This window comes from Maylandia zebra, linkage group LG10 (assembly GCF_041146795.1).
Source record: "Maylandia zebra isolate NMK-2024a linkage group LG10, Mzebra_GT3a, whole genome shotgun sequence".
NCBI lineage: Eukaryota > Metazoa > Chordata > Actinopteri > Cichliformes > Cichlidae > Maylandia > Maylandia zebra.
In genome coordinates this window covers 21,561,117-21,587,022 of record NC_135176.1, presented here as the reverse complement: position 1 = coordinate 21,587,022, position 25,906 = coordinate 21,561,117, and the positions used below count along the sequence as shown (strand labels likewise).

Genomic DNA, 25,906 nt, shown 5'->3' with positions numbered 1-25,906 from the left:
GCATCTTATTCCATTGGTCAAAAATTAGTGCATAACGAAAAGTTTTACTTTTTTGATATTATTATTGTTCTCTTTGACGTGCACGATCTCAGAGAATATGTCAGTTTTATATAATTTTACTGGTCTGAGAGAAAAAGTTAATATTTACCCTTACACAGATGTTATAATTTTAACAGAATGAAAATATTTTGGCGTACAAATTTAATTGCAATAGAAATATTATCGTGTCACTATCTGTGTTGACACAAAAAGCCATATGGGCTTGCCTGTCTTTCATTGTTGTGACAGAGGAGTTGCCTAATCCAATTAGACATTTATTTTGGAAGTTTGCACTGGCAAAATTCTTCTCTCTTCTAAATTTAGACCCTTGTATAACAAGACACAGTCTTTCCAAATGCGATTTGTTCTGTTGTGGCTTCATTTGAAGAGGAAAATGAGGGCAAATGCCAACTAATCTCTGACCAAAACTAAACAAATGGAATCCTGGGGGGGATACATTCTCTAAACTATAAAACAGTAAAAGGAAAAACCTTTTAAATGATGCAGCAGTTTAATATTTTTGCTTTGCTTCGTGCATCTGGCAATAAATTAATCAATAAGTGAATAAATCAAGATTCAAAGCAGAGCTCTAACATTGAGAGGCATTCTGTGAAAATCAAACGCTGACCACAGGAATGCTGCGGAGGATCATATGGTGATAAAAGCAAATTTTCTGGCCCAGAACTGAAACACAAAAACCAAAATAATGTAAGGCTCATTTGTCTCTCTGTGTGCTGTTGGTTACACAGAGTCCGTTTCCCATCTACTGTCAACAGACCATCACATGTAGAATTCTTTGTGTGATCAGCTAATCGGAGGTTTTCCAGTTTCTTTCAGTGGCTGTTGATCAGACTGTTAACCCTAAACTAAGCGAACAACTTGTTAAGATGCTAAATTAAGTGGAAATCACCTCTCGGTTTGTCTGTAAACCATTCCCGCATCTTATTTGTTCTTTGTTCGCTATCATTTTCCACACTGACGCTGAAGTCTTAAGCTGGGATTTTGGCCTCCATTTAAAAATACTCTAAATTCTGTCTCTCCTCAATTAGTTTTGGTCCATTCGTTGTGGTTTCATTAAAATGTGCTTTCACCACTACATGCACCATTTATACACAGTTTAGTGAAGTTTATGTCCGTAATTAATGTTGTGGGTAGGACTAAGGCGATCTCTGTCTCTCATATTTATTGAGGTTTTGCAGACCTGTGATTGCTAACATCTGATGTTAACTTGTTGGCCATTTTGGGCAGGTGGCAATATAGGATCAAGTGAAAAAGCCAACCACGCAGGCTTGGAGACCGGTCCGTGACTATCTGACAACCATCAGTTGTGAGGGGAAAAATGAGTATTCCCCAGCTGGCTGCAAGTGGCTGCTGGAGGTTGATAGCAGAAAATGATAACTAAACCCCCCCCAGTCACACAGGCCCAGAGACTGACCAGTGAGCCCCTGGCAACCACCTGTTGCTAGGGAAAAGTATGTGATCCCCAAGCAGTTGGTAAAAAACCTTCAAGTTTCAGCTTCCTGGGAAATGACAGATAACCTGACAGTTTGTTATGTCTCCCCCCCATGCTTTACATGTGTCAGTTATAATCTGTCACCTTATAAAGATGAAGCGGACATTTGCGGGCCATGAACCTGCCACAGCGGCCTCAGAGGAAGAGCTTAAGCAGACAAGCCACTCAGCTGCACATCCCCCAGGCTGCTGTGATCCATTCTGACAGAGACAAAGCGAGAGAACCAGGGTGAAGAGGGCGAGAGAGAGGCAGTGATGGCTATGCTAACAAAAGAGTTGGAGGGCACAACATGTACTCGGTCTTTATTTCTGGTATTTGTGTAATAGGCGCTGAAGAGAAAAGCAGGCTATGCCTGTGCGTGCAGTTGGTAATAAAGAATATGTGGATGCCTTCGGGGCTGCTTTTTAGTCTTCTACTCAAAGAGTGATTTTTGAGGAAGGAAGTTGAGCTTGCATGTTTTCTGAAATACGTCAGATATACTGTTTAACTATAGCTCATCGGCAGTGTTTCCATTTCTGTATTTCTGTGTGACTTGTTTACTTTTGCAGTTTTTCCGGTTATTTCTTCCATTATTTTTATATTTTAAAGTTTACACACTTTTGCTTGATGACAGCTTAGATGGATGGATGGATGGATGGATGGATGGAGTGATCAATGAAGGGTCTAAAGTTAGCTGATTAGAGATGGCTGTTGGACGTACTATTGAGGGATTGTTTTTCCTCAGACCAAACATGGTGGATTAAACAATTTTTGAAAGCTGCAACACCTTTTTTTTTTTCTTTTTTTTTTTAAACGTGAGAACTGCATGCGAGCATATTAGGTTACTGGCATTTTGTGTTAAGTGTTATTTTTTGTTGTTGTGAAGGGATCCTATTCATTGACATACCGAGTGACATTTTTTTGTGCTGTTACATAAACACTCCAATTGTTGACCTTTTCCGACCCTTAACCTATTTAATATCAATCATCATATGGATGGATTTGCTCTGTGCCTTTCTTAACCTCACAGCTTCTTGCCCAGGGCTGCAGCAGGTGTCAGGGACAGCTTGTCCGCACATGCCTGGATACACACAGCAGCATATACTCACACACACACTGAGACACACACCTCATTAACTGTCATCGCCTTGTAGCATTGGTGATGCAATATTCAGAACATTTACAAATTTGCAAGTGACTCTCTGAAAGTGCTCTTCATGGTGACTCATGCTACGCGGTAAGAAATGAGAGCTTAAGGGCTTGAATATAACACTAAAATCTTGGTGATTTAATAGGATTGGCCTGATGACCTAGTAAGATCTTGACAGGAACAGACCGAATGGGAGAGCGACAGATTAATGAGAAAAGCAGAGAAGAGAGGGAAGGGAGATGACAACTTCGAGGTGCTTGGTCCGCGTGGGGTTTGGCTTTCTATAGGTCGAGGTTTTAGTGCTGGAGATGGTGGGGGTTGGTTGGGGGGTTGGGTATTGATGGGACAGACATTGAGGCCCATTCATAGAGCCAAAAGAATATTAATTTAAATGCATATTTCTCTGACTCTAGGGAGAGAGAAAGAGGGAATACAGATAAGCGAGAGAGAGAGAGAAGTTTATAAAAATGTTGCTCATATTTAAAGGTTGTGGGAAAGATCAAGGTGCAATTTCTTTTTTTTATTACTGTTTGCAGATTCTTTTTGAAGCTAGATTTCTCTGACTATCCTCTGATCCCTTGAAAATGTTCTGCTGTCAAAACACATAAAAGGCATTGAGGTATTGAAGGGGGTGCTGTATCCAATGCCATCCAATGAGATGAGTTTTGTGCTCAGAGGACAACTAGTTTAGGCCAAGTTAAAGTTCGCCCTGTGTGGCAGCCTTTCAATCAGTGTGTTTAGTGCTTCATAAAAATAAGATGACTTCTTGCTGTGGGTGTTCAATTTTGGCATAATCAGTTATTTTTGGCGAATACTGAGATCTTTGTTATTTAACTTTACGAACGTCAGAATTAAGTGAAATGTTTGGTTTCCTTAGACTTTAAAAATGTTTAAAGTGATAAATTAATGAAAGCATAGTTGGTTAAGTATGCAAGGTTATCGGGTCAGAATTATAGTTTGTCATGCATAACATTAAAATCAGCAGCATGATATTGTGTTGGTCCATCCAAAAGAGCTTTTGCGTGCAGGGCTGTAGCGAACACTGAGATCTGATGATGACTTGTGGAGCCAGCATCAGTATCTTGGGCTCCTTATCACGTTGCTCGTGCAGGATCTGAGCGCTTTAAGGAATGATGGGAAACAATTTCCTTCTTGGGGATGTTTTTGCCACTGAATGATGCTGCCATGGGGGCATGTGACCATGTTTAGATGGATGATTTCAAAATAACGTTCACTAAAATGCCAGGATGGAAACTTTTCCAACAAAACTTTGCAGTGTAAGAACATTGATTCAGTTTTTCTGGCTGGAAAACTGTCTGGATCGAGAACCTACTTCCTCTTCCTGTTCCTGTGTGGCCTTTCTTGTTCCTGACTTCCCAGACCTATGACAAAGAAAGTAGGCAAAGTGCGGGTTGAAATCTCACAGCCTGGAAAATCGTTTTGTTAAACACAGACAAAATATTCAGGGCTATATTTAGGTTTATTTTACTTAGCAGTGTTGTGTGGAACATGACTAAATCAGGAATCATAGTAATTTTCTAGAACCTAAGCTTCAGATATCATTTTTTTCTGGACAGTCACAAATGGCCAAGAAGCAGTTTATTTATAGGCTTAAGTACTTAAAAAAACAGTGAGAGGCAATAAGTTTATGAAAAATGACAGTTTATCTCAGTTGACCTTACCTACTAATTGTATTTCTGGCTTTTTCCTGCATCCTGTTTACATCGTCATCCTCTCTGTGGTCGAATGCTCAGTTAGAAAGTAGTCGTAGTTTAGATCAGTCATTGCTCTGTTAACTAATGAAGTAATAATCAAAAATATAATAAATACACAAAAAGACGAAGAAACTTGACTTCCAATTGGTATTTTTTGTTACGATCGTAAGCAATAAAGTTTCTCTTGATCGAGTAATTGGCTATTTAAATGATCATTTTTTTTAGATGTCAGAGGTCCGTAGCATTGTGGTTAACACATTTGGCTTGTACACCAAAGGAGAAATGACCTCCTCAGGGGGTTGTAAGCTAGTGTACTAGTGCTGGTTCCAGCCTTGGGTAAATGGGGCCGTTGTGTCAGGAAGGGCATCCATGCCAGATCAAATATGCAGTCCATCTGTTTTGGCAACCCTTTAGAGAAAAAAAAGGAACTCTAAAGTCTATTTTCCACAGCTTTGTGGGGTCTTATGATCTTTCTTACTAAGCAGTACTTATTCAAAGCTGCAAACTTACTTTTTTATGACTGCCAGCCATTCATCCATTCAACTGCTTATCCAATTTAGTGTCTGGACTGTAACCTATCCCAAGTTTGATAGAGTGCGAGACCACAGTCAGGTCACCAGTGTATCACAGGGCACAGAGAAGCAGACGACGCATGCTTGCATTCACACTTGCAGTCAATTTGGAATCAGCAGTTAACCTAACATGCAGATCTTTGGACTGTGGTAGGAACTGGATTCAAACCCAGGACCTTCAGTGAGGCGACAATGCTACCCACTGAACCATTGAGCTGCTGACCACATTTCGCATTCCAAATTCTTAGTTCACTGCCAGTTTTCACTGCATTACAGGGTATATATATATTGGAGGTAATAAAAAATAGACCAGGACTTGTCATTGTTTTATGCACTACTCTGTCAAACACAGCTTTCTTTTTTTTGTTTTTTTCCTTTGATTTTGCTTCATTTGTGAGTTTCATGCTTTTGTTTTTTTTTTTTGTTCCTCTCTTTATTCTTTCCTTCATCTGTCTCATAAGAGTTGATTGAATGAGGTCAGAGGATTTCACCCAGGCCCACTGGAGACAGCTGATTTATTTCCTGGTTGATGTCACACAGAGTCTTTGCTTAGAGCTGCTGTCCAGTGTTGTCCTCTGTTGTCTTGGACAGAAAACACTGGCAGCTTTACGAACACCTCCAATCCAGTCAGCACTGGCACTCTTGCTCGATATTGGCTGCCAATTCAAAGACAAGTATTTAGCTGTTAGTGAGTTTGGCTTCCCTTCCATACAAGGCAAGTTGCCATGCTGTATGGCATGTAAAGGAGAACTATTTAATGTCTTTAAAACTGGTATGGCAGATGTACTAGTTATAATAGCCTAAATTCTCCTCATCTAAACTTTGTTAAAACTCCATTACACTGTATGGCAGTAATGTCCTCTGACTAGATCCTCTTTTTTAAGCATATTTGAGACGATTAAAGTGTAGCTTTTGATCTAATACTAGCATAAACTGAAGGTTCAGGTCCTGTGTTAGTTAGTGTAGATGAACACTGAACATCCCATGATACATAATATATTTCGGAAAATAATTAGTAAGTGCTGGAAGGAATTATGAAGATTGTGTGAAGATAATTGGTATCTTTACACAATGGGCAATATGCAGACATTAAAATATCTACTGTAGAAAACCAGTGATTTTTTTTTCTGGCTTTTGGATGATACTAAAAAAACCTTTCCATTTATGTTTGCACGAAATCATAAAATACACAGTGGTTTAGATTGTCTTAGATCCAAGCTAGATAAGGTTTACATTAAGCAGTACTGCATAAGTAGGACTTACATAACCAGTCAAACATTAGACAATGAATATACCTCTCAGTGCTAATAGGTTAAAAAACCAGCAGTAAACAGTAATAACTTCAGTATAACTGAATTAACAAGGTGACAGTTCAGCTCTCAGGGAGAGTTGTAGGCATTGTTTTGCAGCATGTTTGTGTTTCTGTCTGGAACAGAGGTCAAGTTTGTGTCGGGCGTAGTGGAGGAAGTGGACGAAGGCTATTTGGAGACTGGCACTAATCTGGTTAGTGTGGTTTCCACCCTCTCTCCTCTTTCGTATCACCGCTGCTGCCTTACTGGTCTGATCTGTAATGCGTCCAACAGGCATTCAAACTGTAGGCTGCCACTTGGATGTTGTTTAACTCAAGGGAAAAGCACTTTCAAGATGTGTTTCCTATTGTTTTGTAGTAACTGGTTGTTTTGTAGCCACAAGTTGGGACCCAGGGCAGTTGAATTGTCTTGCTTCATCACAGAGAACACTGCCTTGTGAAACTGGACGTTTTTTGAGAGAAACTTGTGTAAAAATGTGTGAAAGATGTCCTCACCATTGTTGCATAATGTGATTTATTCACAAATTCTTCAAATAATAATGAAGTGTAATTATTCTTTTCCCACTGTTTGTGTTGGAACAGTATTTAGGGTGTTTGTTACCAGCAATGACCTCTAATGGGTCAAGTCTCTCCGGCAGCTCAGCAAAACTGTACACAACAGAAGGAAAACTACTCCATCATCCTTGTTTTCTTCTGTTTCTTACCTTCTGTACGATGAGCTGCTTTCCTCTGCTCTGTCACTCTGTGTCTGTATCTATCATCGCCTGCACTCCCTGTGAGCTCTGTGCAAAGGGAAAGTCATATATTCTCTTACGTTTCCTGTTATGAAGAGTGCGCTTGGGCTTTAAGTAAGTCATGGTTGTCATATGAAGGGCTGCCGTTACTGGAGATGTCTTCAGTTTGCAACTGAGTCAAACTCCAGAACCCTAGTGACCTGAAATAAATATTATTTTGTTCCTTTTTTTAAATTAATGTCATAAAATTGTTGTATTATTATACAAAATGTCTAAATATTCTGTTTAAAGTCATAAAATCTCTCAAACGGTGCATCTGAAAATTTTCAAAGACCAAAATTTGAGCACAAGTTCAAAATTATGATGAGTACTCAATTATTTATCACAGGAAACAGGTGACCTGAGGCTGTCTTCAGACTAAAACCACTTTTTTAATGCTTGTTGCAGATGGTTTCAACATTGTGAACAGGGCTCCAGGGCAAATGATCCTGGGGACACTCGGATACTTGTGGTGTCTGTGTTCTCCACATTTCACAAGAATGTTATAAAACTGGCTGAAATCTTGGTGTTTTCCTTTAAATTACGAGGTAAGTTTTAGCCAGAGCAGGGCATTTCTGGCCCCCAGTCCTCCGCTCGGATTCCAGCTTAGATTGTCCCACATTCCTGCTGCGGATTTTTCCAGCGGCAGTCGGCGGTCTGCAGGATGATTTCACCCCGCAGATGCTCTTTTTAAAAAAGGAGAGAGGAAAACCTCCCCGGTTGTCTCTGTTCGCTGTGTCAGCAGCAGGTGTGGCAGTGCCAAAATGAGAGTTTGAAAGGGAACTACAGACAGTGTGTGAGGCAGGAAGGGGACAGAGTGGGATTGAGTGTAAAACTAAGAGAAGCTGATGGGGACTAAAAACAACAAAACAGTGAAATGTAAAAGCTAACGATGGAAAGGCATAGAGAAAAAAGTGTCAAAGAGAAAGCTGAACTGTAAGGGAGACACAAACGATGACACAAACTAAACTTTCTGCTTGTCGTCGTGGTCTGGCTTCTTTGTGCCAGTTGCTAGGATACGATAGCTATGTGGCCTGGGACAAGAGGAGGGAGAGTGTGAAAGCCTCGGTGATGTACAGTGTTTCTCTCTTGTCCAAAGCTGCACAGATAATTCATGACTGTTTGATTTACTATGAAAATAGAAATGGTGTTTCTCCCTGTCTGTCTGTTTGTTAGCAAGACTATGGACTGACTGTGGCCCAGCTGACCCAGTCTCTCACACACATGGATACGATGCTGTATTCTAAAGAGTCATTTGTGGCAAATTTGCCCGTTTGCGAACCCAGTCTGTTTCGACACTAAATAGAGAAGGGTTCTCACCCGCTGCAAAAGTGCTCGACGTGCATGACATAATTGCATCAGTCGGATCCTGATTGGCTTGACCAGCAGGCTGGAATAGGGAAGAGAGTAACAGTTCATCGGAGAAATTCACAAAAATTTGGTGGACAGATGGAGCATGAGCATTGAAATCTGGTGTGGGAAAGATTACTGTCTTTAAATGTGAGAAATGTCAAATCAAGTTTGGTGGCAGATTTATACTAAAAAAAAAAACTTAAAGAAGTCCATTTGCTTTGCTTTTCAAGCTCCTTAGATGACCATGACCTGGATGACTGAAAACCTACTCAGACAAATTTAATTTAAATGTTGTTATTTAATTATGGAATTAAGTGGGATTTATTAATCCCACTTAATTCTACTTTGATACTAGATCCCTAGTATCTAGAATTTAGGGATCTAGGTACTTTGATATACCCAGATCCCTAAATTCTGTTTATTCCACTTCCTCCCTGAGTCCTTAAACTGGCAAGAAATAGTTCACATTTCCTTCTCTTACAGCTGTTTCTCAGCTTAGTTCCCTCCTTCGTTCACTAAACCTTTGACTTTCTTCCTCTTGTGCCTATGTGTTTCCCCTGAACCTTCCTGCCCCCACTCCAACATACAACTCTCAGTTCATTCTGGCTGGGACTTTGTCATTGTTAGGGTCTTTTTTGTTCCCAGGCTTTATTTAGCCATTGTTCATCACTTTGTTGGGCTCTGACCACCATTGAGACAGTTTCTGATGAGCCAAGTACTATTGCAGTGTAACTAAAGGCCACCATAAACTTAGTGTAGACTTTATAATCTCTGTAAAATTCAGAGGATTTTTAAAAAAGTGTTTTGTTTTTTTTCCCTGTTTTTCTTTCTCTTGTTCCATCTTTAAATACTTTCCATGAGATTCTTCTTTGGGATGGGCAGTTTGACACTCATTAAACAGGAATGAAGATGTTGTTGGGTGTGTTGTGTGTGTGTGTGTGTGTGTGTGTGTGTGTGTGTGTGTGTGTGTGTGTGTGTTTTTTCAATTTGAAATATGGGGAAAAATAAAAGCTAATTACAATGAACTCCTACAGTGCACACATAACACGTGTACACTCAGTCACTGCACTGACACATTCAGATGTGATGAAAGCCATCTGCTGAGACAGACAAAGTGAGTGTTTCCAGTGTGTGTGTGTGTGCGTGTGTGTGTGTGTGTGACAATGATGGGTCTGCTTTGTTAACCCCACTGCTGTGTCATGTGTTGGCCTGTCTTTGCTTTTATAAATGCTTCCAAATGCAGGCCAATGACAGCTCATGTAGTTTGTGCATGTTTGTGTGTGTCTGTGTGTGCACTGTCAACTCTCACATTCAAGGGGACTGAAGGGTGTTTATGTATCATGGATTTTCTGTTGACACATGCAAAATTTCACAACATTATTGTAATAACTACAAAAAAACAAAAACAAATACACAAACAATTACCCTGATCTGCTCATGTAAACAAAATGCATTTGTCACCAAAACTATAACCATGCTAGATTTTTACAATTTATGATTTTGGAGGTTTTAATAATTAAAGTTGATGAAAAATATAAATCATACCTTTTTGTATAGTCTGAAAGACAAATGTTTTTTAGAGCAAATGTAATTCATTGTTATTAAATGCAGAAAAATATTCTAGCCAGTGTTCATTTTTAGTATTGTAGCTTCGAAATGACCTTTCCCGTCTTCATTGCTCTCTTTGGTTAAACACGTGTTTAAAATAAAATTGACAGTGAATGGCTGCTGTTGGTGGCAGTTGGAGGGGGTGTGTGTGACTGACGCACTGGACCTCATGGCTGTGTGTCAGCCTGTAGTTAAACCACCAGCAGGAATATTTATACAAGTGGCAGCAATTAGTGTATGATTGAGAAATATGCAGAAACTGTGTGTGTGTGTGTGTGTGTGTGTGTGTGTGTGTGTGTGTGTGTGTGTGTGTGTGTGTGTGTGTGTGTGTGTGTGTGTGTGTGTGTGTGTGTGTGTGTGTGTGTGTGTGTGTGTGTGTGTGTGTGTGTGTGAACGTGCACCTGTGGGCGTCTGTATTTGGTAGCTGAGGTTTTGATTTGCCCTGGAGCTCACATCTGTAGTCCCCATGCTATAGAAGGTGAAGCAATGGGGCCAGTACATTACTGAAGCCGCATTCTTCCTCTGACAGATCCCAATAAAGTGCAAAGAATTATTCTATGTAATTTCAAAAGTTACAAGAAATATTTAAAGGTGAATAGATCTTTAAAAAATAAGCAATCATGTGAAAAAGAAAGCTTTGATAGGTCTCCATGGAGTCCTGTGATTAAAGTAAGTACATCCCATGATTCTTGCTTGCTGAACCACCTTTAGCAGCAATAACTTGAAGCAATAGTCTCTGTTTGACTTTATCAATCTCTCACGTCATGGTGGATGAATTTTGGCCCACTCTTCTTTACAATGGTGCTTTAGTTCATTGAGGTTTGGGGGTATTTGTTTAGGCGCAGCCCTCTTAAGGTTGACCACAGCATTTAAATTACTTGAGGTCTGGACTTTGACTGGCCCATTGCAGCAATTTGATTCTTTTCTTTATCAGCCTGTTGAAAGCTGATAAAGTTTGTATTGTTCTCCTGCTGTGTGACACATTTTTGGGCCGAGCTTTAGCTGTTGGACAGATGGCCTTATATTTAACTCTAGAATATTTTGGTATACAGATGAGTTCATGGTGGACTCAATGGCTTCAAGATGCCCGGGTCAGTTTCAGTCTGAGTCAAGTGATTACCAACCAGAGGACTTGAAGTTCTACAACAACAGGATAAAGGTGGTTAAGGGGTGCATGAAAGTCGGTATGAGGTGTTTGTGATGATGTGGTGTATTTGATTTGAACTAAACTGTATATTATGGCCAAAAATCTCCTCTTTGGTCTTGGTCTGTCTTCCAGAAGTCTTGCCGTTTGTCTGTCATTAACTTTAACATGCTACATGCTAATTGAGGCCTCTAGAGTCTGAGATGCAATCTCTTTTTTGTAAACTCTTTGAGCATTGCATGGTCTTACCTTGGAGCCATCCATGAAATTTTGTACAGATGTTCAGATATTCCCCCTTCAGTTTTTGGCAGCTATTGGATGGATACTAGCAATACAGCTTTTTCACGGCAGATACCGTTACAAATTATAAGAGGGGCAAATGTGTCTGTTAGAGCAGATTGTTAGACTACTTTTGACTGTAAGCATCTTAGTCATAACCTTAGCTCAGCCCAGCCATTATATGGCATTTTTCAGCCATTTTAGTGTTAATAAGAGGCCATACATTCGTATTACCAATAAACTGGTCCATGTTACACAACTTCAGGAGAAAGAATATCAACCAGACCAAGAACTGGGTGACCCCTAACAAATATTGTAAAGGTTGGTAAGGTAATTCAGTCTTAGCCTGATGAGGTGTAATAAAGTTCTTGATCTCCTGAACCATCATCAGTTTTAAAATGTACTTGTAATCATTTTTGTTTATGACAGCTAATCCACTAACCTTAGCTGTACTTTGTATTTACTTACATTTTGCATGCTGGCATTAACATTTACCTGAAGGATGACATCAAAGACCACCAGTCTGGCTCCAGACTTTTAGTTGTATTGCTGTATACAACATTCTAATAAAGGAAATGTAACCTATATGTGCATGTGTGCTTGCATCCATGTAGACTGCATAAGTAGGCTATGCGTGTGTCTCCTGCATCTGTGAGGATGTTAGCATAAAGAGTCCAAGCTACAGCCCGGGGGTTGTTTCATGCATCTTGGCAGCAGCTTGTCGTGATGACATACTTGCTGTAAAGACAGCCAGGCTGGACTTTGGAGGGAATGATATAAAATATAACTCTAAACTGTTTTTCTCTCTTTCTCTTCATTTCTCTGCCAATCTCTGACTCTTTCTTTCGATCTCTAAGGTGACGTTATTGTCGTCGCATCCAACTCAAACGTTCTCCCATGCCATAACAAAGCTCTAAGCTCTACATTTTTTGTTCTTACACTCACATAGCGTTTTTTCACACAAAACAAATTACCATCACTTGTGCTGCAATATTTTAATCACTGAAGAGGCTGAATTTGATTCCACCTTAATTTAACCTCTGAACATCAACCGTTTCCGCACAGTCCTCAGGGAATGCATGGCAAGATATTATATGGTATGGACTTAATATTAGCAGACAGCGGTGAGCGTTTTTTCCTGTGGCCCCCCGCTGTGATGGTGGGTTGTATTACAAGCAGATGACGGATATGAAATGTGGATGCGTAACAGGATCTACACTCATGGCCAGATTTGACCTTAATCACCCATATATGCTTCAAAATGATAGTGATGAGCTGTGTTGTGCGACAATGAACGCCCTACCCAGTTAGCTTCCAATAAAGCTGGCTGAGCTGAGTGGACAGACACAACGTGACCTATGAACCTTGCTCCCCCCCCCAACCTGCACTCACCATGGTAACGCCTGAAAAACAGCCATCTCCACTTCCTTGCCTTTTTATGCTCTCACACTTTCCCTGCTTCTGTGGCCTGTTGTTGCTGTGAAACTAGTGCTTCCTCTCCACTACGCATCAGTTTGACCTTGTGTGCTGCGTCCAACAGGAAAGCCTGCCCATATACAGACGTTCCTGCTCAGCTTGATGATGTTTACTCATTGCAGGCGTCTTTTCCTTTTCATTTTTGGTTCTTGTGACATGTCTGCTTTACTAATGAGCTTTAAGGCACTGATAATGCATTTGTTGCTTTAGATCTGATTAAAGTGTCACTCAACATGACTATCACTAATAAAAGAACAAAGGCAAATTAGGAAAAATAGAGTCCCCTATACAATAGTATGCATCCTTCAGTACATGCAGTAAGACATGGCAGTATAGAGGTATAATAATTATAAGATTAATACAGTTTTGTTTTTTGACTGTTGGCATAGTTTTGTTTCTAATTGATAGATGTATTTTAAGGTGTAATTCAATAAGGAGTCAATGGGTAACAATTATATTAACTTACAAGCTAAGCAACACTGGAGAGGACTTTACATTGACTTCTATTCATTTCCTAGATGTGCTTTAGCACTAACCCTAATGACTACTTGCTAGGGCTGCCACGATTTGTCGACTAGTCACGATTACGTCGACTATCAAAATCGTCGACGACTGATTTAATAGTCGACGTGTCGTTTGAAGCTTTGTAAGATCGCAAAAGACGCAGGAATAATAGCAGGATTTAAGAGTGTAATAACGGACTGAAACAGAAGATGGCAGCACAGCATGTACAAGGATGCCAGCTGCCGTTAAACCCCGAAGAAGAAGAAGCAGCTGTGTCCCAGAATTCATAGCGCGGCCCAGCTTAGTTTCCAACAATGGCGGTAGCTAGTTAGTTTTAATATTACTCTTATTATTCTTTCTGGGTCACAAAATAAACGTTTAACATATTTTCAGGCGAGAATGTAGCTGTGTAAACCTCAAATATCGGCTCAGTTTATCAGGACACCACATATTTTCAAAAGCGCTCCGACGTTTTCGGAGACGTCTGTTACCCACTAGCTCGATAGCTAGCCGGGGGCTAGGTCACTAGCGCCGTGAGAACACCGGACTCCCGGCAACTTGTTTTCAAACCCACCGCCGTCTTTCGCGACTCAGGTTAAATATATATGAGTCACTTAGATAAATTAAAAATGTTGTTGTTTGGCTTTTTTTTTTTTTTTTTTTTTTTTTTTTTTTTAGTATTTTATTTGTTCCTGAGTAAATCGGTTTGGCTGAGATTAAAGTTATAGTTTTTACACAGCTGAATAAACGTCAAGCAGACAGCTGATCATCAGAAGTGTGAGATGCTGGAGAATATACTCCGGTGTCCTGTTATATTTTAGATAGCAAGGAGTTTATTAAACTTTACCGAAACAATCTGCAAATTTCATTAAAATTGAATAAACTATCATCTTGTCTTTATTTTTAGTTAGCACCTTAAAAGCTTAAAGCTGTAAGCTAATGATAGTTATATAAGAGCAGATGCTGCTGGTGCAATAAGCTGTAGTTTTATGTCCAGTGGATGATGATCTGATTAGTCGACTAATCGCATAAATAATCGGTGACTAGTCGACTATCAAAATAATCGTTTGTGGCAGCCCTACTACTTGCCAAATGACAACTGACCTAAATGTAGCCAAAACCCAATGTTAAATCTTGTCTTCAGTATAATGATTCATGTATGAGAAACTCTCTATTTGTTCACTAAAGGGGAAGCAAGGCCCAAGAGTGTGCCTTTTCAAACACATTTTTGTTTTGTTTTTTAATCTGTGATTTAGCTAAAAAATATGCACTTATATGTATTTGAAAGCAGTTTTGGCATTTACTATCTAGTAGCCAGCTTAGCTTATTCTCTGGATATGAAAATGGAAGGGCACAAGTGTATGATAATGTTGGTTTCTACTGTCATTTTAATGGTATTCCCCTACAGAAGCTCAGAGATATACAGATATGCAGAGGAAGATTTAAATCTCTGAAAACTTGAGACTTTGCCGAGTGTTTTTATCACCAAGTCTTTGCTTCCAGTTTTGTTGACTTCTCTTCCTATATCAGATAGGATGTAGGGATACTGTCTCAGTGGCGACACCTATCTTTCAGGGGAATACTGCAACTGCTTCCTGCAGTTTAATGGTGAGCAATACGAATATAAGTGACTGCATCATGATGTTGTGGTTGTGCCCGGTACTCAATGTGAAATAAATTGCCAAAGTCTCATTGATGCAAGTCTAAAGACTGGTTAGTGGTCAGAAACAAACATTCTCCATTTCTGGGTTAGTTAGTGAATGTTTGTAGACAAATTGGGATCTTCCAAAATTGAAAACTATAGGTGACTGCAGAAAACTGCTAGTGACGAAAGCAATCACAAGGAGGTTTTTGGTGCAGAACCTTCTTTGCACCAATTACAAAGCCAACTAGTTGAGGCATGGACACTTTTCACCTAGTTAGAGGGGGAAAAGCAGGGCGTTGCTAACTAGTCCCTAAGACTGTGTTACTACGGCCTTTACTGTGTCAGTGTTTAAACAGAGAAAATTTGCATTAAATGGTTAGAGAATTTAATTTGACCTCCGTATCAGGCTGTGAACAGTTAATTTTCAAGTTCCTGACAAATTCCCGTCAAACAGTTGGCAGTCGGCCATTATGAAAAATGCTTTATTCATATGCACTTTTTAAAAATAGGGTTTTGAAGTTACATGTATAAATAAATTAACATAAAATAATGATGGTCCTTATTTCGTACAATATTAACCTTGATGCAACATATACACTGCCAGTAACATCATAAAAATATGTGTCCCAATGTAAACTCCCATACAGTGCCTCGTACACTACGTAGTGATTTTTACATTCCTTCCACTATAATTGAGTCCATCAGTTCCTCTCCTTGCTTGGCTGCTGGGTCATGTAAAGAATTAGATGAGGAGACTGAAATCTGTCTTTGTCTCCCAGATGAATTGTGTGTGTGTGTGTGTGTGTGTGTGTGTGTGTGTGTGTGTGTGTGTGTGTGTGTGTGTCCTACTTGATGAATAAAGTTTCTATTCACATGCTCATGGAACAAAGCTTCTGTAGAGTTCAAGCTACTGTTGGATATCCTGTTGACATCACACAGGCCCATTCTTTTGACCGTGTATGTGTGTGTTTGTGACACACATAGCGGCCGTTGTAGAGCTGCTGCATGGTTGTGGTTAATTACAGATTCCTTTTGTGTAGCTTACAGTGCTCTGTGTGTGTGTTTCTCTGTGTTTTTTGAGTAAGATGCAACATTTCAGCAGTATCCAAGTCACTGTCATACAAATACCTTTGTTAAAATGCAGCACTGAGAGGATTTTTCTACTTTTGCAGTGAGATTTTCCACTGTGACTCAGAGTACTGTCTTTAAAAGTGATTTTATCCAATTTTGACAAAATATTTATCACGATATATATTTGAAAATTTTCTATAACGATATAACTGACGATATAATTGACGCAAGACAAAATACTTTACAACTCCACAACTTTATTAGTGCAAAAAACCCCCCATCAATGTATTTTTACTTAAACAAGCAGCTGTTTCTTATGTGCATTTAAGCTATATAAAAATTGAACAGTGCAAATGCAAATTCCTTGCTGACAGTTTAACCAAAAGGCATTTCCAGTGGAAATTGAAAAAGAGGTTATACGCACATAATACACAGTACGTAATACACAGTACGTAATACTCAGCGAGGCTCCTGACTACGGTAGCCATAATGCTCCGACAATCCATCGAGTGGTGCGGCTTCGTAGCTCAGCAAAGTCGTACTAAAACATTTTTTGACAGATTTTTGAGCGCTGTGTACCACATAAAATTGGTTCGGTAAGAACTGTAATAACGACGGCCCGCTTGCATGCTCTACCAAAAAAATGTGCTGTGGTGTGTCTGACGGACGAAAGCCAAACCAGTTCCACACCACTGAAGTTGCACCATTTTTACAAACCAATTCTGGTTCATCTGTTTCGTTCAATGCTCCGCCTTCGCCCTTCTCATTCTCCGTTGCCGCCGTGCTTTTTTCGCCATGTACGTATGAAAACAAAGGCACTGGCGCATGCGCGTTTTATCCATATTCTATCGCGATATTTCATTTTCTTACCATTACCTAGCATTATACCGGTATTACCGTGAATGGTATGATATGGTCCAGCCGTACTTGCATATGTTCAAAAAGCCGCCTTCCCACATTTTCTTTTTACATTTGTTCATGAGTGCTCTGATTAGTGCCTGAAAGAAAAAGCTAAGTGTGTCTTAGCTTACCCCTAATTATAGAGTGGCAGTCATTCAGGAGGGGTTCAGAGTACTCCTCCAAACAAAGTTAGTTGAAGTGCTTCTGATGAGATTGCATCTTAGGCGAGGAAGTTCAGGCATGTCCCAGCTGAGAGGAGCCCTTGGGCTACTAAATATCTGGGTTGCTTTGGCAGCACCATAATATTCCTGCAGAAGAGCTCGATTGATGGATGGGTGGAGTTTGGAGGCCATGTCTTCATCATCATGTTCATCAAACTGTTCTTGTGGAGTTCTCTTGCAGCAGGGCGTTTGTCCTATCGGTGCATGTTTGTGTGTTTCCGTTTGTGTTTCTCTTTTTTGTTGGTGTCTTAAGCTCAGAATTAAAGGAGCGAAGCATGGCAGGAATTTTGTCCTGTGAGTGTGAGAGAAAAGACGGAGAGGCAAGTGTCAACAGGGTCATCTATTTTTAGTTGTCCTTGTCTTTTGCTGTCCTTCCTGCCTGGGCACAGACATACAGGCGCGCACATACAAATACACACATACTGACGACAGGGCATCAACACATCCAACTGTGTGTTTTTATTTTAGCTTCTAATCTGATTCAGCATATTTAAAATGGTTTACATATTTTCTCGTAGAATTTTAAGATTTTTATCACATTGACAGCTGACCTATGCACTAATAACGACAATGGGACAGTGCTGTAGTGGCAAACATGCAGTTCAGTTCTGTTTGGTGGTTAAAAGTAGCAACAAGCAGCCCAAAATTTTGAAGCACACAGTCTGCTATCGTGTTAATAGTTTTTGTATAACTTTAGTAATGTAAACCATCTACTTTTCCCTTTCCTTTTTAGTACCTAGCCAGAAATTGGACTCATGTGTACAAATGACTGACCAGTGTTATAGCTCAGCCTGTCAGCCAGTTACAACCTTTCTTTTAACCTGGAGCTTGAACATGTGTCTTACCGCATTAAATTGGATGCCATAAATGGCAAGCATCACTTCTTGCTACATCTGTAAGTAGACTTTCCCTTTTCCTAAAGCTTTCTGGACAATGTACTTGTTGTGGTGTGATTCATTTTTTTTGTTTTATAGTGATTCCTTTGTGTTGGCAGGATTTTACAGAATCTCATCAGCCAACAATGTGGTTTTGATTTGAAAACATGGTTCATATAAGCCGAGAGACCCGCATGGGGCTGACACGTGTATGTGCGCGTGCATAAATGTGTGAATATATATGTGGATTTATGTGTGTCCTGTTGTGTCATTGCTGCCAAAAATGCTGACTATCCACTGGTCCACTCCTGATGCGTATCTGTATTTATGAGCCAGAGTAAAAAGTTACCTTATCACGCTGTTTGCCAAAGTGTAGAGTGAGACTCTCCAAGGGAAAGTAGGTTAAACAGAATTTCGCACTTTGATTTTTATTTTTCCGTCACATTTTTAAGTGATTCAAGGGGGAAACAAACCTTAAACTTTCATGCAAAAGTGCTATGATGGTGTGTCTGAAAAATAATGCAATTATATCAAATTATTTTTGTCCTGTCTTAATGATGATACTTTGCTACAAATAACAAAAACAGTGTCCGTTTCAATTTTCTCTTAGAAAACCTGAAAGATCTTATCTAGGAGATAAGATTTCTCGAAGGAATTCTTCTTAAGGCTAGTAATATTACTTTTTTAAAATTTTTATTTCAATAGGACAATAACGGCTGGGAGAAAGACCGGGGAAGACATGCAGTGAATGGCCTTGGGGCCAGATTTGAACTCAGGCCTCTGCAATAGCCTTGCAGCATATGAGTTGTCTACTTTATCTAGTGTGCTACACACTGGTGTTTATAATGTATTTGTCGACGTGCTTGGGGTTTCCATGACATGAAAATGAGATTTCTAGGAGGAATAAAACTTCATGTTGTGTTCAAACCTTTAGTTCTTTTTATGTTCTGTTTATGGGCTTCCAGTTCTTCCCTGGATGGAAAGTGCTGATTTTTCTGCTGACATACTTATCAAGTGATATACTTTTTTCATGGGGTCAGGAAGGTTTGGATAGTTTTTTTTTTTTCCCTTTAAGAAAATTAAAAATCACCATTTAAGAACTGCCTTTTGTATTTATTCAGTTTATCTTGCTCCAGGTTGTCTAATGTTAGAATTTGTTCAATGCTCTGAAACATGTAAGTGTTTAAATATGCAAAATCAGAAAGGGGCACTGAGTGTGTGTGTGTTTAGTTTGTGGTTAGTTGTGATTTGTGGGCAGGAGAGCACACAGAGTGGCTGAAGCCGGAGAGGAGAAATCATCGATGGGCACGTTTCACTCACGGGGTGCTGAGAAGAACTGTCAGTGGGAATAAAGGAGGGGGAAAAAAGAAACTGTCAAAAAGCAGACCTAAGGGAGGTGGAGGCCAAAAATAAGAGAGAGGAGACGTAAGAATGAGAGAGTGTAGAGAGAGATATGGTTTTATACAGCTCAGTAGATGTGATGTCACTATTGCCAGGGCTGGATGTGATTCCCGCTGAGGCCACCCGTGCTGAAAATAAATCACCCATGCTACTACACAAAACAAATAAGTAAGTTTACTGAAATGTGTGATAGAAAGCAGGCGCCTCGGTTACCTAAGATCTGGCTCATAGATACCTGAGATCACTCAGTGCAGCCTCATTTGCCAATATGTAATGGCAGTGATTATAAAGCCTGAAAACAGCATGTTTAATCATTGAAACCTAAAAACACCCTGAAACGTTTGAGAGCTGAGACCTGCTGGCTTTCAAAACGACTGAAGAAAAGGTTATATTACTTTATGTATGCTACTTATATTAGTTAGTTATTTATGCTGTAAATTCACTGGCAATATGACATTATAGACGACATTTGGTTTTCATTGCCATTTTCTATTGGAAAAACATATTTGCTTCACTATATACATGTTTACCTTTAAACATTGTTATATATTTAATTTTATTAAAATATGTCACATGATTTCTGTTATGTAATTGCAGCAAAATATTGAGAATTGGGGAAATACTGTGAAAGTACAGTGGGTTGTTTTGTTTTTTGGACACTGACTGGCACCGTAAAACCGCAGTTTATCCTTCAAGTTTGGAGTGTGGTCTCATTTTGGTCATACTTTAGTTATTTTGATGACACAGGGCCACTGTGACTCACTGCTCACGGACATCCTAAATGTTTTTTTGAGTCAGTCCGGAGAGAGAAAGTGGTCTGTGTGCGTTTCTCTCTGCCAGCGTGCACGTTTTTCTGGCAGCACATTTAAGCGGAGCTGCTGGGCCTGCGTTTCATTTCTGTGACTGGCAAACTGCACTGATCTACACGGAGGAGCAGTGGTATTTACTTGAACATGGCCAATTACTCTCTGTCTTTCTTCTGTCTGCGCTTGCTGTCCTTTCCCTGACTCCCATGCGCATTTTCATGAAACTCTTGATCTCTCCTCTTGCGTTTTTTTTTAATTTTCCTTCCTTGCCTGGATTTAATTATACTTTCTATCTTTATTTTACAAAATGCCACAAATACATATTTGCTTGTGTAGCTTTTGTATAAATTTTGTCCTCCTCCCTATCGTCGTGGGTTTCCCTGCTGAAGCTGACCGCGTCATGCATAAGTTTCTTTTCTTTTTTTGAATGTTAAAGTAAAAGAACACTTTATTCAGTATAAAATGATAATTATTTTAATCCATTCCTTCGGGGTCGGTGTCAGAATGGCGAGCAAGCCATTGTTGCAGGGTGCTGTTCCACAGCATGCGATTTACAAGAAAGTTATGTGAAGTCTGTTTCTTTTTTGTGTCTTCCTCTTCATCCTTCCACTATTTCATCGTGATCCTTTGAATGTTGCTGACCTAAGCCAGTCAAGCAACAGGAAATGTTGTAGTGGAGGTGACCCTGCGTTGAGTTTAAATGCAAGGGAAGCCAAGCTCGCCGTGAGTGTCTGTCTCCTAGGAGCTCTTAGCGCCTCATGTATTATTTGAAAGGCATCCAGCTGTCTAAGGCTTTTCAGTTCCTCGCCTGGCTAATGTGACTTAAGTCGAACGGAACTTTTTTTTTTTTGCACTTTTCAGCACGAACACACACAAATATATGAGCTGTCAACCTCCATCACTGATGCCACAGGGGACCCACTCGTGTTGTCCGCCTTTCCACTCACTTTCAGTACCTGCATTAAAAGTATAATCAGGACAAAACAGCTATTCTCGTCCATAATCTTATCACATTATTTAGAACTAGGTTTTCTAGAGTTCAGATTAAGATTTTTCGGTACAGCTTGTTATTACATTATTACAAACTCACTTAAAGTGAGGTGGACCACCATAAAATACGACCTTAACGTTCTTATTTTTTCTGTTCTCTCAGGTCTGTCGACAGCGAAGAGGAAGTTTGCTGACTCTCTCAATGACTTTAAATTCCAGTGCATTGGAGATGCTGAGACGGATGATGAGATGTGCATAGGTGAGTGTGCGGATGTGAAATCCAATACATTCGGTGCACCAGAAGAGGAAAGCCTCTAAATAGACATCAAATGATGTTGTATCATGTCTCGTCACTAAAATAGAATAGCCAAATCAGCGTTGACTTCAAGGTCAGCTTGATTTTCATTTTAGTGCTGCTGGACAGGAAACTGATGAGTCTCAGATTAGGTATCTGCCCTGAATGTGCTATTTTTGTTAAAATATCAAAGCTTATTCTGTACTTAATAAAACTACTGGCACATTTTGAAAACGGGTGTAATTTTGATCCATCTGACTTGTGGCTTAAAATAGTTCAAAAATTGAAATGATTATCAGCAGCTGATGGACAGTCTAATAGTAACACTGTAAAACAAGGAAAAAACTGGACATTGGCTCAGATTTTGCAGCCCTTTCGGTATAATTTCATTATTTTTGATAGCTACAGTTAGTCTTCATAAATGTTGTAGTTATTTCATGAAATAAAATGTCATTACACAAAAGTTTGTGATATTGGTGTGTAAAATATGAGTTCCCAGAACTCATCCGGCTGTTTCTGCTCAAACAGCCTGCTGTGTGAGAGTCTGTGCAGTCACCACACCCTCTCTGTGTCAGTCTGCAGCTCTTTGCTGCCCTGATTCTGACCTACAACCCTGCTGTTGTTTCACTATCGCTGGCTATCTTTCCTGAACAGCTTGGTGCTCAGCTGGATTGCAGCACTGTTGCTGTTAGGCTATTCATGGCGAGACTCATGTCAAAACCCATCTTCATCTCTCTGATGCTATAATAAGTCCTCTTAGAACAATGTGGAAAAAAACAATAGGTACTGATTTACGTCAATGTGTCAACATGAAAGAGTTTAGATTAATCGTCAAGTTTTGATTGCATAATAAGAGCCGTATTACAATTTTATACTATTTTTAAGACATCAGGATTTATTTGTAGAAAGAACTTTGTCTGCATTGTCTCAATAAGTCGGACACATTTGTTTGCGAGTATTATACGCCACCAGGGCTTTCATCTGTCATGGATTTTGGTTATAATTGTTATGGACTGAATTTGTAGCCCAGGGTGGATGGTGTTAGATTCTGTGGTCTCTCTCTGGATGTCATCTCTCCTTTCTGCAGATGATGTGGTTATGTTGGCTTCACTGAATGATGACCTCCAGCTTGTGGTTGGGAGGTTTGCAGCCAAATCTGAAGCAGCAGGGATGGGAATTAGCACCTCAAAGTCTTGAGTTGCTGCTCTAAGTGTGGGAGTTAAAGAATTTTAGGGTCTTGTTCACAAGTGAGGGGAGAAGGAAGGGGGAGATGGACACACATATTGTCAGCAGTAATCTGGATGTCGTACCTTCCTGTTGTGGAGAGAGAGATGAGCATGAAAGCAAAGCCGCCAGTTTACCAGTTGATCTACATTCCTACCTTCACCTTTGGCTGTGAGTTGTGGGTGTCAGATCACAGGTGGCAGAAATGAGCTTCCTCTGTAGGATGTCTGAGCACTCCTAGATAGAGTGAGGAGCCCAGCCATTTGGGAGGAATTTAGAGTAGAGCTGCTACTCCTCCACATCAAAAGGTGCCAGTTGAGGTGGTTTGGGCATCTGATTGGGATGCTTCCGAGGTGCTGTGTTTTGGGCTTGTCCCTGTAGCTGGAGACCTCAGAGCTGACCCAGGACACATTGGAGAGATTACATTTCCCGGCTGGCTTGGGAGTGCTTTGATGTCCCCTTGGAACAGTTAAAGTAGGTGACAGGGGAGGGAGGGCTGTGGTCTGGTTATCTGTACTTGGACTAATAATGGATGAAAGAAGCCATGTGTAGGGTGTAGTGTCAGCTGACAGTACAGATTGCACCCTGATTAATTTCTGTGTTCTGGTGATGCTAGAGTTGGTGCTAAAACACAAAATGGAAAAGGCCCTCTGTATGGTTTGTCCATTCTGGGCTTCTATAGAAGCACCTGGACGTGTACCTGCAGGCTCTGTAGATAAAGAGCTTATTCTGAGGCAATGAAAAATTGTCTCCTACACTAAAAATTCAATTCTACGCTAATTAAAACACAACTACAATTATATCACATTTCTGCCATTAGATTCCACTCAAACCCGGACGTTTAAGGCCTGCATCTACTTTTTAATAGCCAAATACAAAACCTATAATTTACAGAAACATGAAGTTTGATGTTAATGAGGATAAAATGGATAACTGTGGAATGGATTATCACAGTGCGCATACAATTTCTGCATGCCTGTGCATAAGGAACACATGTTCGGAACACATGTTCTGTAGGCACACTCTTCAATTACTTGAGGTGCGCTCAGTGTGCCTGAAGAACAAGTCTGTGTGTTCGTGTGTGTGAAGTGTTGGACAGGGTCAGAGGCAATTGAAGTGGAAACTCTGACCTGAACAATGTAGCTGTGGCTCGTTTGCCAGTGAATGGGGTAACCTTGCACCGATCCATGCTGACTGTGAAAGCACCATAGAAACAAACCCTTTAAGTTGCGGTTTCATTTCCAGTTAATTACTCTGCTATGTCATGAGTTTAGAAACATTTCGAAACCTCTAAATAAGTGGTACCGAAGCAGAAACAAAGCACCTTTAACCTCTTTACTCCCCGATAGCTGTATTCTGTTCGATGCTTTTCCCTTGCATCTTTTTTTTTGTCTCGCTCTTTATCAGCATTAAAAATAGCAGTGCTTTGCCTTTCTGCCTCATTTTTATTTTCAATGATCTCTTTTGTCTCTTTCTCGTTCACCCCATCTACCAACATGACTGTCCCTAGCCAAGTCACTTCAGGAGTTTGCAGCAGTTTTACAGAACCTGGAGGATGAACGGACACGAATGGTGAGTGACCTATCTAGCTATATTGTCTATATTATAGGTTATTCTTAATGAGAGTGAACGTTTGGTCTTTTATAACCACGGAAACATTAGTCCTCTCCAGAAAATGACTGGCGGCTGTGATAGAAACTGCTGGTACAAATGATACAAATATTAAAATACCTGGTGTATACTGGCGTGTCTGTAACATGGATTTTTATGGTGTGTATATCTGCCTTGTAGATCGAGAATGCCAATGATGTGTTAATTTTGCCGCTGGAGCGGTTCAGGAAAGAGCAAATCAGTGCAGCCAAGGTAAGAAGGGTGACAGTACACACAGAAATGACTTTTAACTGTACATGAGCTGTGGGTTTGTATTGATACATGTATGCTAGCATGAAGAATAAATCAATAATGGCCTTTAGTGCTTCTGGAGCTATTAAAGGATCTGTGTCAGACAGCACCTACTCAAAACATACAGATCAGAAAAACATTCAGATTTTTCTCTCTTTTTTTTGTTCTCGTTTTTATTGTTTTTTGTGCCTTTTGCTGGTTGCCAGGGACACATGCATACAGTTTCACATTAACTCGTGAATGCAATGCCTTTGATTTTGAAACTTTGCTTTACCACAACTAATACACGCCCATTGTCTGGCCTGTTTAGCTGTTGGTAAACCGCAATATGTAATCACGGTTAAAAAATTTAAATGATTAGAGGAGGTGGATTTTGTTTATACATTGAAAAGAGGTCATTTAAGCCAATTGATAGGTGGTAGCCTGGCAGCATGATAATATCATAGTATATCATGCATAATTAAGTATATGCGGATATGAATAAGACATTATTGTTGTAAAATTAAAGCAATAGCACATTTTCATATAAGGTGCTGTACGTGCATAAAGTCTAAAAACGGGTCATTTGAGCAGTGTGATGGTGTCACAATATATCATTCAAAATTCAGCTTTTCTCACAAAATAAACACAATACAAATCCTTTACAGGTGAGTAAATACTAAAAACGTGATATTTTAGCCCATTGCTAGGCAGTTGCTTGGTAAGATCATGGCATTATAGCTGATCTAGGGTAAGAACCTTCAGCGGCCCAAGACTTTGGACTACATGTGTGTCTGATGCTCTAGGAATAATTTGCAGAAACTGTTAGAGTAGATGCATGTACAAGATTTTTAATCCAGAGAAACACTCCAGTTTACTCACCTGGTTAGCATTACTGCATAATATCTGACTTTAATACAATAATATACTATAATTATACTATATTTACCAGAGAGTGTCTCGATGCATTTTAAAAAAAATTGGCTATATAGTTTGTAGAGTTGTAGAGAGATGGTTCAGAATACAGGACAGCCTTTAAGAATTTCCAAATACACCAATGATAGAATAGAAGAAATATAAAGTACAATGCTTAAAGATTTTATTTTGATGATAAAATTTCGTGTTTGGAACTCAAACACATGAGTTTAGTTACAGTTGTTGTTACCGCTGCACAGTGACATGG

At 39.8% G+C, this 25,906-nt stretch overlaps 1 protein-coding gene across 4 annotated transcripts in view; it reads left to right on the top strand.

The window, feature by feature from the left end:
• LOC101480767 (rho GTPase-activating protein 26) overlaps window positions 1-25,906 on the top strand; it is an 88,153-nt gene that overhangs the window by 20,745 nt on the left and 41,502 nt on the right. For all 4 annotated transcript variants that reach the window (XM_076889335.1, XM_004550345.5, XM_004550344.6 and 1 more), the window contains exons 3-5: window positions 21,487-21,582; window positions 24,353-24,414; window positions 24,634-24,705. In XM_076889335.1, the coding sequence (XP_076745450.1) occupies window positions 21,487-21,582; window positions 24,353-24,414; window positions 24,634-24,705 (230 nt within the window). The remainder of the gene's footprint in view (window positions 1-21,486; window positions 21,583-24,352; window positions 24,415-24,633; window positions 24,706-25,906) is intronic.